This window comes from Megalobrama amblycephala, linkage group LG1 (genome assembly GCF_018812025.1).
Source record: "Megalobrama amblycephala isolate DHTTF-2021 linkage group LG1, ASM1881202v1, whole genome shotgun sequence".
NCBI lineage: Eukaryota > Metazoa > Chordata > Actinopteri > Cypriniformes > Xenocyprididae > Megalobrama > Megalobrama amblycephala.
Genome location: NC_063044.1, coordinates 46,003,891 through 46,019,124, shown reverse-complemented (window position 1 = coordinate 46,019,124; position 15,234 = coordinate 46,003,891). Strand labels below are relative to the sequence as shown.

The window sequence follows — 15,234 nt, the reverse complement described above, 5'->3', positions numbered from 1 at the left end:
TCCTACATCCTGACATAACCTCACATGAAATACTAAGGTGAAGTACATTGTATTTAGCATTTTAAGGTAAAGATGACGACATCAGATGAATGATTCTGTTTAGCAAAGTTTCCAGCAAGAGTTTTCGGCCAGTTCCTGTTCTCTTTATTGTACGTCTAATGAGTGATTACTGAGATTCTCACCTTTTGTCATTAATGGGCCCCTCTCCCTCTCTTTGAATAGGTATGCTGATTGGATTAGGACTTGCGACACTCTAGAGTCTGAGGCAGGTTCCTATACCTGAACACTTAATTTGCATGCTTTAAGGTCGTCTATCTGGTGCTTTGTCTCCAGGCCCGGTACTAGGCTTGCTGGACTGGGGGGGCAATCACAAATTTTGGTAGGGCAGCATTTTCTAGGCTAATATTCATAGCTAACTTTTTGTTTTTTTGATTCATCAAGAATCGTCTTGTGGCTAACAAATTATAGGCTATAGCCTAATTTGTACTGGCTATGTAGGCCATGTGAATTATTTATGGACATAATAAGGGGCGGAGCCAGACATTGTATACATTCGGGGCTTAACCGAAATCTATATTTGTCCAATGACATTTTAATTTACTGACATGAAAGGAGCGTTTTTTGTAGTATTCTTGGTTAAAGTTCATAAAATGTACATTATATACCATCATCTAGGGGGGTCCAGGGGCATGCCCCCCCGGTAAGAAATGTTTGTGTATTTTAAGGTTAAATGCATCAGTCTGGTGCACTTTGGAAGCTCAAAACTGAGAGCTTCAACCCATGTATAGAGTGCAAATGGAACAAAGAAACAGCATTGACTTGTACCTGGTCATGAAAGAGGGCTCAAACATCTTTTTAGTTGTGATATAGAGTCTCAGTCTACATTGTATTTTCGGATGCACACTTCTCTTTAAAACACGCAGCACAGAAACCTCAAACCTGAAAGATTCAGGGCTTTTGGAAAAACATTTGGGGTTCCAGCCCCCTTAGCCCACCCCTAGCACCGCCCCTGGATATAATGTTCAAATTATTCATTGTTAACGAAATTACTGAGGAAATGTTCGCTGACAGCTATCTCAGCATGCAGAAAATATGTTCGGCTGATGCAGATGTGATCCTCATTGTGATATTTTTTTTAGGCTACTTGCTTGAAGATTAGGTGTACACTTGTTTTCGACGTGTTTTCTGATTAATGTTCGTTACTTCCCAGTTCGCATGTTTTTGGATTTTAAGTCCATTTTTGTGAGATTAAATATCATTATAAGCATAATATTCACTTTTTTTCTGTGATTAAAGTGGCCGATCCTTATTCAATAGATAAGACGTTTTTTATGTTTATGTAGGCTTATTCATTTTTATTGTTGGCTGCACATTTTTGGGGGGGCACAAGGAAATTCTGGGGGGCAATGCCCCCCCTAGCCCCCCCCTAGACCCGGCCCTGTTTGTCTCTATCCCTAAGCACTGCCCCCTAAAATGTATATAAACTTCAATGTACACTGCCTTAGTTAGACTTGATGACTGCAGCTACCGACAGCACGTGTTCTCAATAAAGAATCCTGCTGAAGATACATCCAAGTCTCCTGGTCTTCGCTTCTGAGATTTCCAACACTGTCTATCCTCACATTATCATGTCACACAAACATATTCTTTAACACTCAGTTTGATTCACTCTCTTAGAGCACCACCACGTGGAATGACTGAACAACACACACTGGCGTTCATCTTTACATATCCTCCTGAGACCCAGAAAAAATTATTATTATTTTTTTTTCACGTCATTATATTGTTTAGAGCATAAGAAACAAATGAAAAAATAACATTATATTTTATTCATATGTTATGCTTTATCCTCTGTGGTGGACACCAGGACTAAGTTGTTTAAAAAAAATAAATTACATGAAATTACATGTATAGGCAAAAACAATGGGATTTTTTTTTTTTTTTTTTTTAATCACCAATCAATTTTGAGGCTTCAGGATTGTTTTTAACCAAACTTTGTATAAAGATGATATAATGAAATGATATTATATAATGATATAAAAATGATATAATGAAGATATAATGGAATTAATTGATATACCATTTTACTTTATGCAGTATGTGGGTAAAATAGTCATACATGAGTTTTTCTATTCAATACAATGCATCTATACATTGTGTCTAATTTGCATTTTAATGTGTTCTTGGAGCAACATGTAATGAAAAAAGAGGTGTAATAATGGGAGTAATAATTGGCAACATTTTCATAATAATATCTAATAATTAATAGGAATATTGATATATAATTTCTTTCCCTATTCACTTGTTGTGTCTCATAAAATGCCTGATAAAGTCATATTTTGATTATAAACTCCATAACATTTTCCTGAGATGTCGATTCATAACAAACAATTTGAAAATTACTCAGATTTAAATGATAATTACAAAATATTATCATATTTCCATAAGAGTGCTAATTTTCATTTTCAATCATATTTAAAGGGTTAGTTCAACCAAAAATGAAAATAATGTCATTCATTTCTCACGCTCATGCCGTTCCACACCTTCGTTAATCTTCGGAACGCAAATTGAGATATTTTTGTTGAAATCCAATGGCTCCGTGAGGCCTGCATTCACAGCAATGACACTTCCTCTCTCAAGATCCATTAATCACTGGATACTAAAAACATATTTAAATCAGTTCATGTGAGTACAGTGGTTCAATATTAATATTATAAAGCGACAAGAATATTTTTGGCGCGCCAAAAAAAAAAAAATAACGACTAGTGATGGCCGATTTCAAAACACTGCTTCAGGAAGATTCAGAACATAATGAATCAGCATAACGAATCAGCGGTTTGGAGCGCCAAAGTCACATGATTTCAGCAGTTTGGTGGTTTGACACGCGATCTGAATCATGATTCGATACACTGATTCATTATGCTCCAATGCTTCCTGAAGCAGTGTTTTGAAATCGGCCATCACTAAATAAGTCATTATTATTTTATTTTTTTTGGCTCACCAAAAATATTCTCATCGCTTTATAATATTAATATTGAACCACTGTACTCACATGAACTGATTTAAATATGTTTTTAGTACATTAATGGATCTTGAGAGAGGAAATGTCATTGCTCCCTATGCAGGCCTCACGGAGCCATCGGATTTCAACAAAAATATCTTAATTTGTGTTCTGAAGATGAATGAAGGTCTTACGGGGGTGTGAAACGGCATGAGGGTGAGTAATTAATGACATTATTTTCATTTTTGGGTGAACTAACCCTTTAAAGACAAAGGAGTTGTTGTTGTCATAGGGAAACCTCTAAAAATTGTTTTCTCTGCAAAGCCCTGGAAGTGCTCTTTACAGGACATCCAGATTTAAAACTGTGACATGTATGATCTCAGAGAAAATCACTAAAATATAATGTCCACTACAGAGGACAAAAGTATATTCCTGGGTCCCAGGAGATGGATCAATGTAAGGTATGGGCGAGATAAATAGCTACATAGACTGTGCGGTATATTAAAGAGTAAATGAACTAATAATCATTTCCGTTGAATTAACAATGAACCTCTCATGTTTATCGGAAGTCACAAGGAAAAGTGGGTTTAAGAGAGATGGACAGAGTGGAGGATGAGTCTCTAGAATGAGGATCAGATAATGGCCACTAGGGGGCACACGTCGTAATATCCCGTCATTGTTTATTCCAAAATGACGGAAAACAGCGCGTCGCCGGAGGATCCCTGGCTAAAAGTAAGCAAAACTATTCAAATAAAGATCGTCTTGATTTTAAACAGCCGTTTCCATCCAAAACGACTTAGTAACGTGTGTTTCTGTTCATCTGTGGAGGGTTGGTTTCACTTTCTAGCTCAGCTGGCTAGCCGTAAAGTTAAGCATGTCAAAAGAACAATTACAGCTTCCCACATATCCTTTAAACGTAGAGTATAGCGGTGATTTAGACAACAAATCACTGCTGAAACGAGGCCGAAAACGTTTCTGCGCGTAAACGAACCATTTATGTTGTTAACGTTAGAGTGGAAGCTGTGTAGCAGATGTTTTAGTTGAGTTGAGTCCGCTAAGCTAACTTGCTTGTTGGCTACATTGACTGTTTCAAAACGCATTTAACTGCCTCACTAGAAACTCGGGTTCTCTTTTGTTCCTCACTATATTTATTCTCTTGAGTTCCTGCCGCATATTCATGCGCAACGAATAAAATATGCCCTCTTTTCCACAAGCTGTAATGACAGCTTGACAATATGACAGTGATTGCTCAATCTGACAGCTTGGAGAGACATTATATTTTAAAGGGGTTTATTTAGGACACCTCACAGTTGGAAGTTAGAGGTGTCCCAGATAAAGGTAAGGCAGGACAGGTCAGGCTCTGTTTGCATATGTGATCATCATTTGGCTGGTCTCTGGATGTTTAGTTTGGTTTTGACTCTTCTGTTTGTCTTTCTACATCACCTGTCACTATGTCTCAGCAGACGGATGGCGGCTTCAGCGACAACGGCTTCGACCACAGTGAGTACCTGAGCTATAAATTATTACCGAGTCTTAACTACACAGTCAGGCTTACACTGTGTTTTTTCTCCAGCTTATATGCCAAGATGAGGGATAGACTTCAGAGTAGGTTAGATGAAGGTTATAAAATCATAAAACATAATTACCTCATGGGCTGGACTTGACAATCTGAAACTACTTGGTTTGTGCTGTCAAATATTGTAGTAACCAAAGAGTACCACTAGTTTATATATTTGCACTTATTTATATATCTTTAGGTTTCTTTGCTGATAATGCTTGCAAAGGAACTCAGGTGTCAAGAGCCAACAGCATTGGATCCACAAGTGCCTCTTCAGTACCAAACACAGGTGATGATACTACTAATCTCAATCATCTAATATCAACATTGATAAATACCCTTTGCTGTAAAATGGCCATTTTTTCCCCTTTTCTGGATGGTTTGCCACTGTTAAAGTTGGCAAGAAATCGAAATTCATCTTTTTTCGAAATGCATTTTTCAATTTCGATTCATCCATTCATACGTTTCATTATGCTTTCATTTTTTGACCTTGTAATTTTTATAAATATTGTAACTGTATCTTATTTCTGTTGATGTATGCCGGACTTCCCCAGACAGCAACATAGTCTGGCCCAGATCCGGCCCTCATCTGGTACATGTGGTTTATACGCGGACCAGATGTGGGCCGGATCTGTGCCGTCACTATGTTGCTATCAGGGTCCTAATAATTTCGAGTTCAACGCTTCCAATCCAATCAACCGTCCTATAGTTTTTCTTTTTTCAATTATCCATTACACTTGGATGTACGTCATAATACAGAAAAAAAGATGTGTCGATACTTTAAAGAGAGATAAAATATAATAAATCATGACCACTGGTAGCTAACAGATGGTTCTTCTTCCCTTTGGTTTAGATGATGAAGACAGTGACAACAGACATGAGACGCCCTATAAGGAGTCGTATAAAGACCGGAGGAGACAGGCACACACACAGGCAGAGCAGAAACGCAGGGATGCCATCAAGGTAAGACCATGAAAGAGCATGGATATATAGTAGCCGACATAAGCACAATCTTTTCTGGTTTCATAATATAGATGCCAAGGGAACCCAAGTGACAGCAATGATCAATCATAAAAAGCACAATAATTACTTAACTTGACTGTATTCAAACGTCAAAACATTTCATTTTTAATATTGCTTTGGATGGTCTTGTGTTTCAGTAGCTTGTCTGATAGCAGCCGTACACACTGACTTTCAGTTCAGGGCAGCAACCGTGCTCATAAATCTGTTTAGAGAGGGCAAACAGGACACGTTGTTGTGTTTAAAAACAGGACAAAGAGCAAATCTGATGCAATTAAATGCAAGAGTGCCTTGAGATGCGTTTTTTAAAAGTTAAAGTACAGTTTGTTTAACTTGACATGTCTTAAAACTTCGCACAAGACATGATGTAACTGTATTGATTTTACTTTTACTTTGTAGATTAAGAAATAGCACCAAGTCTAAAAGGGTAAGAAAACCATTTTGCCAAATATAAATAATGAATTTATTCTCAGCTCTCAGTGGGGACAAAATCAGATTGCGATATTACTGATGAAAACTGAATGCAATTTTGTGGGCTTTGTTTATAATAATGATTATTAGTAGTATTATTAACACTAAATAAAAATATCAAACAAAAGGTTACCATTGTAATATTTCACTTAATTTTTAAGAAAATTTGTAAAATTACAGTACTAATTTTTATGGTCTTAATTTTCAAACATTAAATGACCAAGATGTTATTTTGGTGGAAAACCACAGGCAGCCCTTCTATTTTGTTGTAAACAGACAGTTTATAAGCACTTCTCATAACAAATTTGTTGCTTTCCCAAATGTACCGATATAAGAGACCCAATCTCAGAGCAGATGCAGAGATACTGTAAACCGAGCCACTCAAAACACTGTATCATGAGCTGCCCATGTATAAAAGTACACATGGCATGTGCACATGCTTCACACATTCAGCTCATCACTCAAAAGTGTCTGTATGGATCTCTATCCCACAGAAAGGCTATGATGACCTGCAGTCTATAGTGCCTACATGCCAGCAGCAGTCTGACTTTGCCATGGCCACACAAAAGATCAGCAAAGCTACAGTCCTTCAGAAGAGTGAGAACCTGCATTACCTATTTATATTTCCTTGGAACATGTCCTTTAGTCTGGAATGGAAAAGCTCAGCAACTCTTGTTTGTTTGCGCGCGTGTGTGTGTGTGTGTGTGTGTGTGTGTGTGTGTGTGTGTCTTTGCAGCAATCGACTACATTCAGTTTCTCCACAAAGAAAAGAAGAAGCAGGAAGAGGATGTTTCCACACTTAGGAAGGAGGTGATGGCACTGAAAATTATGAAAACGTGAGTGGTTGGTTATTCAAAGGGGGGCCGGAAACATTTTTAGCTGCTTAAGCAGACAAATATAGTTCCACTTATTCTCCTGCAGAGCTGTTTTGGGGTTTCAGAGGGCTTTATCTGACACTGTCACTCTTCTGCCAAGAAAGATAACAACCTTTAAGACCTTTAAGGGAGGGAGAAGTCTTTACATACAAATGTGACCTCTAAGGCCACATTTACAATGCAGGTCTTGATGCCCAATTCTATTTTTTTGACTATATCAGTTTTTTTTTTTCTGACAACCAGCTTGCATCACCTTTTAAAAGTGACCCATATCCAATATCTGCATTTACAATATACACTTGTCGAAACAACCCAAGGTATATGTACTGATCTGGAAAAGCTAGGGTCAATAAGGAAGTAAAGATGGCGTGATTTGCAATGGACACAGGCAAGATGATAATGCAAGCTTTTGCTTTCTGCACCATATTTAAAGTTCGCCCCAAAGGCTAAAAAACATAAAACTTCAGCATGTCTCCACTGGGTTGCACCATTGAAAAGAGTCATGTGATCACAGTTGGTGTCTGATTTGACGTCCTTCGCCACCTTTGCTTTTTCAATGACGTGCGACTCGCATTGACGGGAATAACCGATCTGTCCGCTTATGTGGCAAATGCCAATTTCCAATTCATGTCAGTTTATTTCCACATATAAATTATGCCTGAAACCGATCTGAGAATATTGGAATCCATGTGCTTTTTTTCCTACTTACATATTCGTGGGTCATTTCTGACCTGTGCCACATAAAAATCAGAATTGGGTCATTTGAAACATGCAGCCCAATTGACTCTGTGTGTGGTTTGTTTCAGGAACTACGAGCACATTGTGAAGGCTCATCAAAATAACCCTCAGCAGGGCAGCGAGCAGGTTTCAGATCAGGTGAAGTTCAGCGTGTTTCAGAGCATCATGGACTCTCTATTCCAGTCCTTCAGTGCCTCAGTGTCAGTCAGCAGTTTTCAGGAGCTCTCTGCCTGCGTCTTCAGCTGGATTGAGGAACACTGCAAGCCACAGGTAGCACACGTACGCACGCTCACGTTTAAGCAGGGGTTCTCAACATTTGACTTCAAGGCCTGCTTTTGTCCATAATCATTTTCAAAGGCCCCATGACTTTTCCTGTGGTTTTGATTTACTGGATAAGGATTAAAGGGTTAGTTCACTTTCAAATGAAAATTACCCCAAGATTTACTCACCCTCAAGGCATCCTAGGTGTATATGACTTTCTTCCTTCTGATGAACACAATCAGAGTTATATTAATAAATATCCTGATGCATCCAAGCTTTATAATGGCAGTGAGCGAGGATCAACGAATATGAGCTAAAGAAAGTGTCTCCATCCACATCCATCCAACATAAACGTGTACGCCACATGGCTCCGAGGGGTTAATAAAGGCCTTCTGAAACGAAGCGATGCGTTTGTGTAAAAAAAATCCATATTTAACAAGATATTAAGTAAAATATCTAGCTTCTGCCAGACTGCTTTCCGTATTCAACTTACGAAAAAAAGTGTAAAACTTTCGCAGTTCAAAAATCTTATGCTACATCCTACGCCTTCCCTATTCAACTTACGGAAAAAACTTAACTGACGCGACGTCAGTTTACACTTTCTTTGGAAGTTGAATACAGAAGGCGATCTGGCGGAAGCTAGAAATTTTACTTAATAACTTGATAAATATGGATTTTTCGCATCGCTTCAGAAGGCCTTTATTTTCTCATTAACGTGCATTGCATCTAAATATTTTCTTAACTAAAATGGTAAATTCTGTTTTTTTTTGTGCAAACAAAGCACCTTTCTGGACATCGAAAGTGGTAGTTGTGTTTGATCTCTATGGAGGAACAGAAAGCTCTCATATTTCATTATCTTAATTTGTGTTCCGAAGATGAACAAAAGGTCTTACGGATATGGAACGACATGAGGGTGAGTAATTAATGACAATTTCATTTTTTGTTTGAACTAACCCTTTAAATCTCTCATTTCAAATCAGTCACCTTGAGGTTCCTTTAGAAATTTGCTGAGGCCCTCTGGTTGAGAACAACTGTCTTAAAGGACATTTACACTTGCTATTTTTATGATCAGATAGCCTCCGTTTTTCTGTCAATCAACGGCACGAGTTTAGATAAACATTGAAAACTCCCACACTGACCATGTTTTTCTGTATTGTTGACAGACGCTGAGAGAGTATGTGGTGACTGTGCTGCAGCAGGTGAATGGTCAGCTGTACTGAAGTTGTCCATCTGTCTGTCTCTCAGGCTAATATCTCATTCAAGAACACAGGGACAGTCTCTATCACACACACACACACACTGTGCAGCACACTAATGGACTGGGGTGCGTTCAAGAACTCTGAAGAGATGAAGTAGCGCTTGCTCAAGTATTGACTGATATGAAGAAGTGTTTATAGCAGTGATTCCAATCAACAAGTGTGGAAATGAAAAAAAAAAAATGTATAACTAGTAATTTGGAAGGTAAGAGGAAAAACATGTTTGTTACTGCATATTGTGTATTCTGTTTCCTCATACACCTTCACCTGGTTTAAGAATTTAAACAATATAAGTTCTGTTTGGTTGTTGTTAAACACACCTCAGTCCTAAAGTTTAATCATATCTGTTGGTTTCATCAGTATTCATATTTTCACAAGTTTGCAGTTGTGATGCTGAGATACACTAGCAACCTTACAATCACAAATAAGAGGAACACCCATCTGTCCAACAGCTTCACGAAACACATACCGAGGTGTGAAATGTCTCAGTTTGCTGCATTTGACTTTGAATGATTAAGCTTGGTGTGTTGCATTCAGTTATCATCTTTACCTCATTTTCCAAAGCACAACTACATTTTCACCTTTGCAAACAGCTTAGTGCTGGAAAGGGGAACTGAGAGGCCTAGTTACACTGTGATGCATCACTGTCAGTTGGTTTTTACGTCCAAAAACAGCTGTCCCGCATGCTTTAATATATTTAAAGTTAGGCAAGGCTGAGCCATCTTTGTTCCTCTTTTAAGCCACTGTGTCCTTGGGATGCTGTGACCAAAGATTGCAGTGTCTACGCACAAATAATGGAAGAGAAGCCTCTTATTGTCATTTTATGTACATTTTTATTCAGCTCTGTGTAGCGCAGTAATGTCCAGTGTTTTATTCTACATTTATGTTAATGGTTTGAGCTCTTGTGATCAGTAAGTTTTTTGCTGCATAAGCTATCCTTGAAGACACAGTCGCATCCGTGCGTGGTAGCGACTTCACATGGTGTGACCGCCCAATTTTTATTTGTGTTTTAATGAATGTTAATTTAGGCATAATGAAAATTAGAATCAAAGTCTACTCAGGACACAGATTTTTATGTATCAAGATCTTTTTTAAATAACAGATTGTACAATCAGCTGTTTGACCTGTGCTGGAATAAGGGACGTCTTCACAAGTTAAGCCATACAGTGAAGCGAATGCTAGCTCATGAAAACGAGGCTACGTCGTGCTGAACTACTATACTAGACTCTGTGCTTCTGCATTTCTGACTTCAGCAAGAGAATCTGGTTGAAATATTTTTGTATCGGTATACTTTTTAATTGAAAAATAAACAATATTCAAACTTATTTACAGCTTGTAGGTTCTTTCTTTTACAACATAACTTTTATAAATAGGATTGGTTTCTAACAAAACAGTTCTCTTGGTATCACAGAATCCTCTATGTTACTTTCCAACCTTTCCAAAAGTCTGGTGTCCCAGCAACGATATCTGCGGCATCTGGATTTAATCAGTTGCCTCCATCAGATGTTGGGTATTGTCACTTTATGGTCCTCATCTGTTTCAATTCCAGCCTCCTCCTGATTTCAAACACATACACAAGATAAAAGGGAAGACTTGTAAAAGAAGACTTATAAAAAAAAATAACACTGACAGAGATCTAATGTTTTTCATTTGGCAGTAAAACAATACACAGAATATTCTAAGGGAATGACTCACCAGAAACTGTTTCTTGCTTTTTGGATACCCCTCCAAAATAGCTCCAACCATATCAGAAACCTAGTAGGTAAAGAGACAAAAAATACTTAAAAGCTATGCTTGGAGTTTCATATCATGGTACAAGAGCCTTTCAAGGTAAATATCTGTATAGTTTAAGTTATATAGCACTATCACAGGTATTTGTTAAGACAGTTGAGACCACAGTATGCAGTTTCAATTTGTACATTAATGAACTATGGTGTTGACAACAAAAATAAATTAGAAATTAATGCACTTTCATAAATGCATGCCTTACGTTGGTGTCATTAAAAATTAGCTGACAATTTGTCTCCTGGGCAGAATTTGAAGTTGTAAATGGGTGCTTTTATGGATCATTACCATTCTCTTTCTCTTCCTCCACTCTTTCACATAAGTCTCTCTCTCCTTGTAAACCTGAGGGGCAAGAAATTCATTTGTCAGCAACATAAGCATAAAATATATTGTTGACTGCCCCAAGACAGCAACATTATCTGTATACATTTCACCTAATGAATCAAACATATTCCAGGGACGCTAGAAGGCTCTAAATTTGTCTTTTTGCATTACTTACAAAAAACTATTTAATGGGCAGAACACAACAATAAGGATGGCTGGGGCCAGTGTGGGAGAGATTCAGGTTGGTGGATAGAAATGTCATTTGTACCGATTCAACACTACATTTTGTGTTCATGTATAAGGCTGGCAAATGTTAACACTAGGCTTTCTCTCATGTATTGAATATTGTTGTAATATCAGCTGATTTAAATGTCACTAAGGTCATGTCATGTAACTACTTAAAGATGTCAAAATTGTGAGACTGGCTACGGTCAGACTGTCAGCTCAAATCTGATTTGGGAAAATATGCGATTGAAATCTGATCAGATTTAGCAAGTGTGAACGAAAAAAAAAAAAAAAAATCAAATGAAATGCAATTGTTACAAATTGCATTTCAAGCTACATTCATATGTGGTTTGAAATCCTATTCAAACATTTCAAAACGTCATAGCCATTGAAACCAATGCAGACATTCCAGAAAATGAGCGTCATGAGACACAAAAATCGGATCTGAATGGTTGCGATACATGATGTGGACAGTCAATAATTTTAAATTGGATTCACAAATAATAGCTTTTGAAAATGTTTTCCACCATACGTCACAGCTTTCCAGCAAAAGTGTGTTTATGGATTTATATCTGTCATTGAGTTACACTGTTGCAGAATTGTTAGGGGGTTTTATTGAAAAGCCAAGTTAGCATTAAAATATACAAACTACCATTCAAAAGTTTGGGATTATGTGATTTATGTTTTTGAAAGAATTATCTTATGCTTAATAAGGCTGCATTTATTTGATCAAAAATGCAGTAAAACAGTAATATTGTGAAATATGATTTAAAATCTCTATTTTAATATATTTTAAAATGCAGTTTATTCATAATGGCAAAGCTCAAGAAACATTATCAAGGTTGAAAACAGTTATAACTACACAAACTGATAATTTTTTTTCCAAAATTGTTTGATTAATAGGAAGTTCAAAAGAACACCATTTATTTGAAATAGAAATCTTTAGTAACATTATAAATGTCTTTTCTGTCACTTTTGATTCGAATCCTTGCTAAATAAAAGTATTCATTTTTTTTTAAATATATATATTAATTATTGACCAAAATGGTCAATATTCATATTCATGCATTTTTATTAATATTTATGTTAATCGTTTATGGCTTATGATTTATCAGTTTTACTTTTGATTTCATATATTCATGTATTTCTACTTTATATATATTAATTCTTATCATATTTTCAAGTATTGTACCCTTATGGTTATTCTTATTTTATATTTAAGAGTATGCATGTTATGTTCAATTGTTCTTCAAGTGTTCCAGTGTGACAGGTCACGCTGACACGTTTGTGGTTAGACATTGGACGCCTGCCAAGTACTGCAGAAGTGGTGTTTTTCAGAATTATTGTCTGCTGACATTTAATAGTGCAAGATTTGCAAAATTCCCTAAGGGTTAAAACAACTATTTTTGACACTGGACCAGTGGACGACGTGATGGGTTTAATTAACCTTTTTCATTTTAACAAAAACATCAGTTTGAGTGGGTTGGGAATTTCCTTGTATGCTTATGGTATAATATGGACTGAGTTGTTAATAATTTAGCTTTTTGCTCTCCTGGGCTTCTGCTTCTTCTCTCTTATCTGCAAATGTTTGATTTTCATCTATTAGATACAATACTCTGGATTTTACAATACTCCAAATTTTATCATTAACTATTAATTACTTTCTGATTGTTACTTTACCTTTTGGTTTTATTAAGTATTTTCATTATAGATTAAAGTTTGCGTGTGAGGCTAGATTTAATTGTAATGAATAAATAATTTTTCATCAACGTTATCATCAGCCTGGATCTCATTTTCCCAAGTTTTTGCATCAGGTGAGTGTAAAAAAAAAAAAAAAAAAATACTGGCAGGGCAAGTAAAAATATGTACTACTAGTCTAACCTGGCAAGCAGACAAAATCCTTACTGTTGATCCCAGACTAGATCCTGCAATGTGAATTTGACAAACCAAGACGATCAAACAGATCAACAGACATTAAAGAACGCAGTGATTTCGAACCTTCTCCCTCTCCTCCGGGGTCACGTGGTTTGTAGAGGACTTGATTTTATCCAGCCGCTCTCTGTACCCAGAACACTCTGCCTGCAGCTCCTGGATCTGTGCCTTCATCTCTGCTGTGGTTAATGAGCTGTTCAACTCCTTCAGCTCTGTGGGCACAAAGATGAACTTTTTATCAAACACTGGAAGTCTGTGCACAAGTTCAAACAATACATCTTTTCCCAGAAGCACATCTTGTCATGCACACCTGTATCCAGCTGCCTGCAGGTCTGAGAGATGGTCTGTACTTCAGCGGTGATCTCCACGATACGACTGTCCATCTTCTTAAGTTCAGCATCGCTCACATCCGCAAATTGAGACTGAAGGGACAGAGAGTCAGGCCGATTAACCAACACTGGGTGAAACTCCATCCAATTATATTATATGAGGAGTCACACCGACCTGATCTGCAAAGTAGATCTTCTGCTTTCCATAGACTTTCTCTTTAATCTTTCCCTCCTGGGCAAGCTGATCCATTGCTTTGACCACAGCCTGTGTAAGTGCAATGAAAAACAATAGTGGCGTTTAACATCATAACAACACTCAATCAAATTGCACCACAAAGAGCTCTTGAGATATCTTTTAATATTGCTGTTGCTTTTAACTGCTGGACAGATGTCATCAAAACAAAAATGGACAAAACAAGTGTTTAATCTGAAATGTTGCTTTTTACCGTTTTACCCAGACCACACTGCTTTTGTAGGTTGGTAAAAACATCCTGAGCACTATAGGGTCTGTTTTTCTCATTAAGGTAAGCGAGGATCTGTGCGACACCTGTGTGTGTGAGACAAACATGTAAATCTGATGTGTTATAACGTGCTAGATGATTATTTTAAAGCTTCGTTGTGCTGTGTCATTCAACCACATAAAGACGTAAAACGTTCACTCGTGTAGGTTAAAGAAGCTTCGCGTACCTGAACTGTCCTTTTTGCTCATTGTTTATTCAGTCTAGATATGTCAACGATCTCTGCACTCTTCTGTTGTTTACTTCAGCCAGCTTTCGCGCGCCAAGTTGAATTGTGGGTCTACCGATGATGACGCCACGTACGTCAGACCCCAGACGCCATTTGTGTAAATCTAAAGTGTATGTATGTGACGTGCTGAATTTTCTTTTGAATATTAAATATTGTCTATGGATATGTTTTAAATAAATAAAAAAAAAATACATCAACGTTTAGCTCATCTAAGAAATCACCTAAGAAAACACCCAAAACATTTTGTCATTATGTCACTATGAAAAATAGTGGTTTATGTATAGAAAATTGTATTCACTGATCCTTGCCAATGTAAGTCCTCTACATCTTTTGTTTGTTTGTTTTAGTAGATTTTTAGACAACACTGAATTGGATACAAGAAAAAAGATTTTGAAGATTTTATAAAATGGCAGACTGATTTGATAATCATTACAAGAATGCTTATAATATGGGTAAAACATGATCTAATGCAAGTTTTTTCCAAATAATCCCTGCTGTTTATATTTAGAAATGAATTAAAACAAAACAATTTGTCAGAATTACAAATAAAAAGTAACAAATAACAGTTATTTGATTATAATTTGTACAAAAAATAATTTGCTGTAAAAGCAGGGCTGATTAACCATGTTCTTTCGCTACTTTATTTTAAAGGTGCTAAAGAGGATGTTTTGTTTTATACATTTTTGCAATATTACTTGAAACTGTCTTTACT

The 15,234-nt window shown here is 36.8% G+C and overlaps 2 protein-coding genes across 3 annotated transcripts; one reads left to right on the top strand and one right to left on the bottom strand.

Annotated features, from left to right (window-relative positions):
• The first annotated feature begins 3,613 nt into the window (after positions 1–3,613).
• Positions 3,614–10,505, top strand: mlx (MAX dimerization protein MLX). 2 transcript variants are annotated; one of them, XM_048196214.1, is made up of 8 exons: positions 3,614–3,733; positions 4,462–4,501; positions 4,759–4,848; positions 5,413–5,522; positions 6,545–6,647; positions 6,787–6,886; positions 7,732–7,933; positions 9,088–10,505. In XM_048196214.1, the coding sequence occupies exons 1-8, from the start codon at positions 3,692–3,694 to the stop codon at positions 9,142–9,144; spliced, it is 744 nt and encodes a 247-aa protein (XP_048052171.1). In that variant the 5' UTR covers positions 3,614–3,691; the 3' UTR covers positions 9,145–10,505. The 2 variants fall into 2 exon arrangements, with proteins under 2 accessions (XP_048052171.1, XP_048052180.1); XM_048196223.1 differs by having other exon boundaries at positions 3,623–3,733; positions 4,465–4,501.
• Positions 10,453–14,622, bottom strand: LOC125271910 (PSMC3 interacting protein). Its single transcript, XM_048196234.1, has 8 exons — positions 14,463–14,622; positions 14,222–14,322; positions 13,951–14,040; positions 13,757–13,868; positions 13,513–13,658; positions 11,254–11,307; positions 10,876–10,935; positions 10,453–10,736 (listed from the first exon to the last, which is right to left on the bottom strand). The coding sequence occupies exons 1-8, from the start codon at positions 14,482–14,484 to the stop codon at positions 10,680–10,682; spliced, it is 642 nt and encodes a 213-aa protein (XP_048052191.1). The 5' UTR covers positions 14,485–14,622; the 3' UTR covers positions 10,453–10,679.
• Positions 14,623–15,234: the final 612 nt, after the last annotated feature.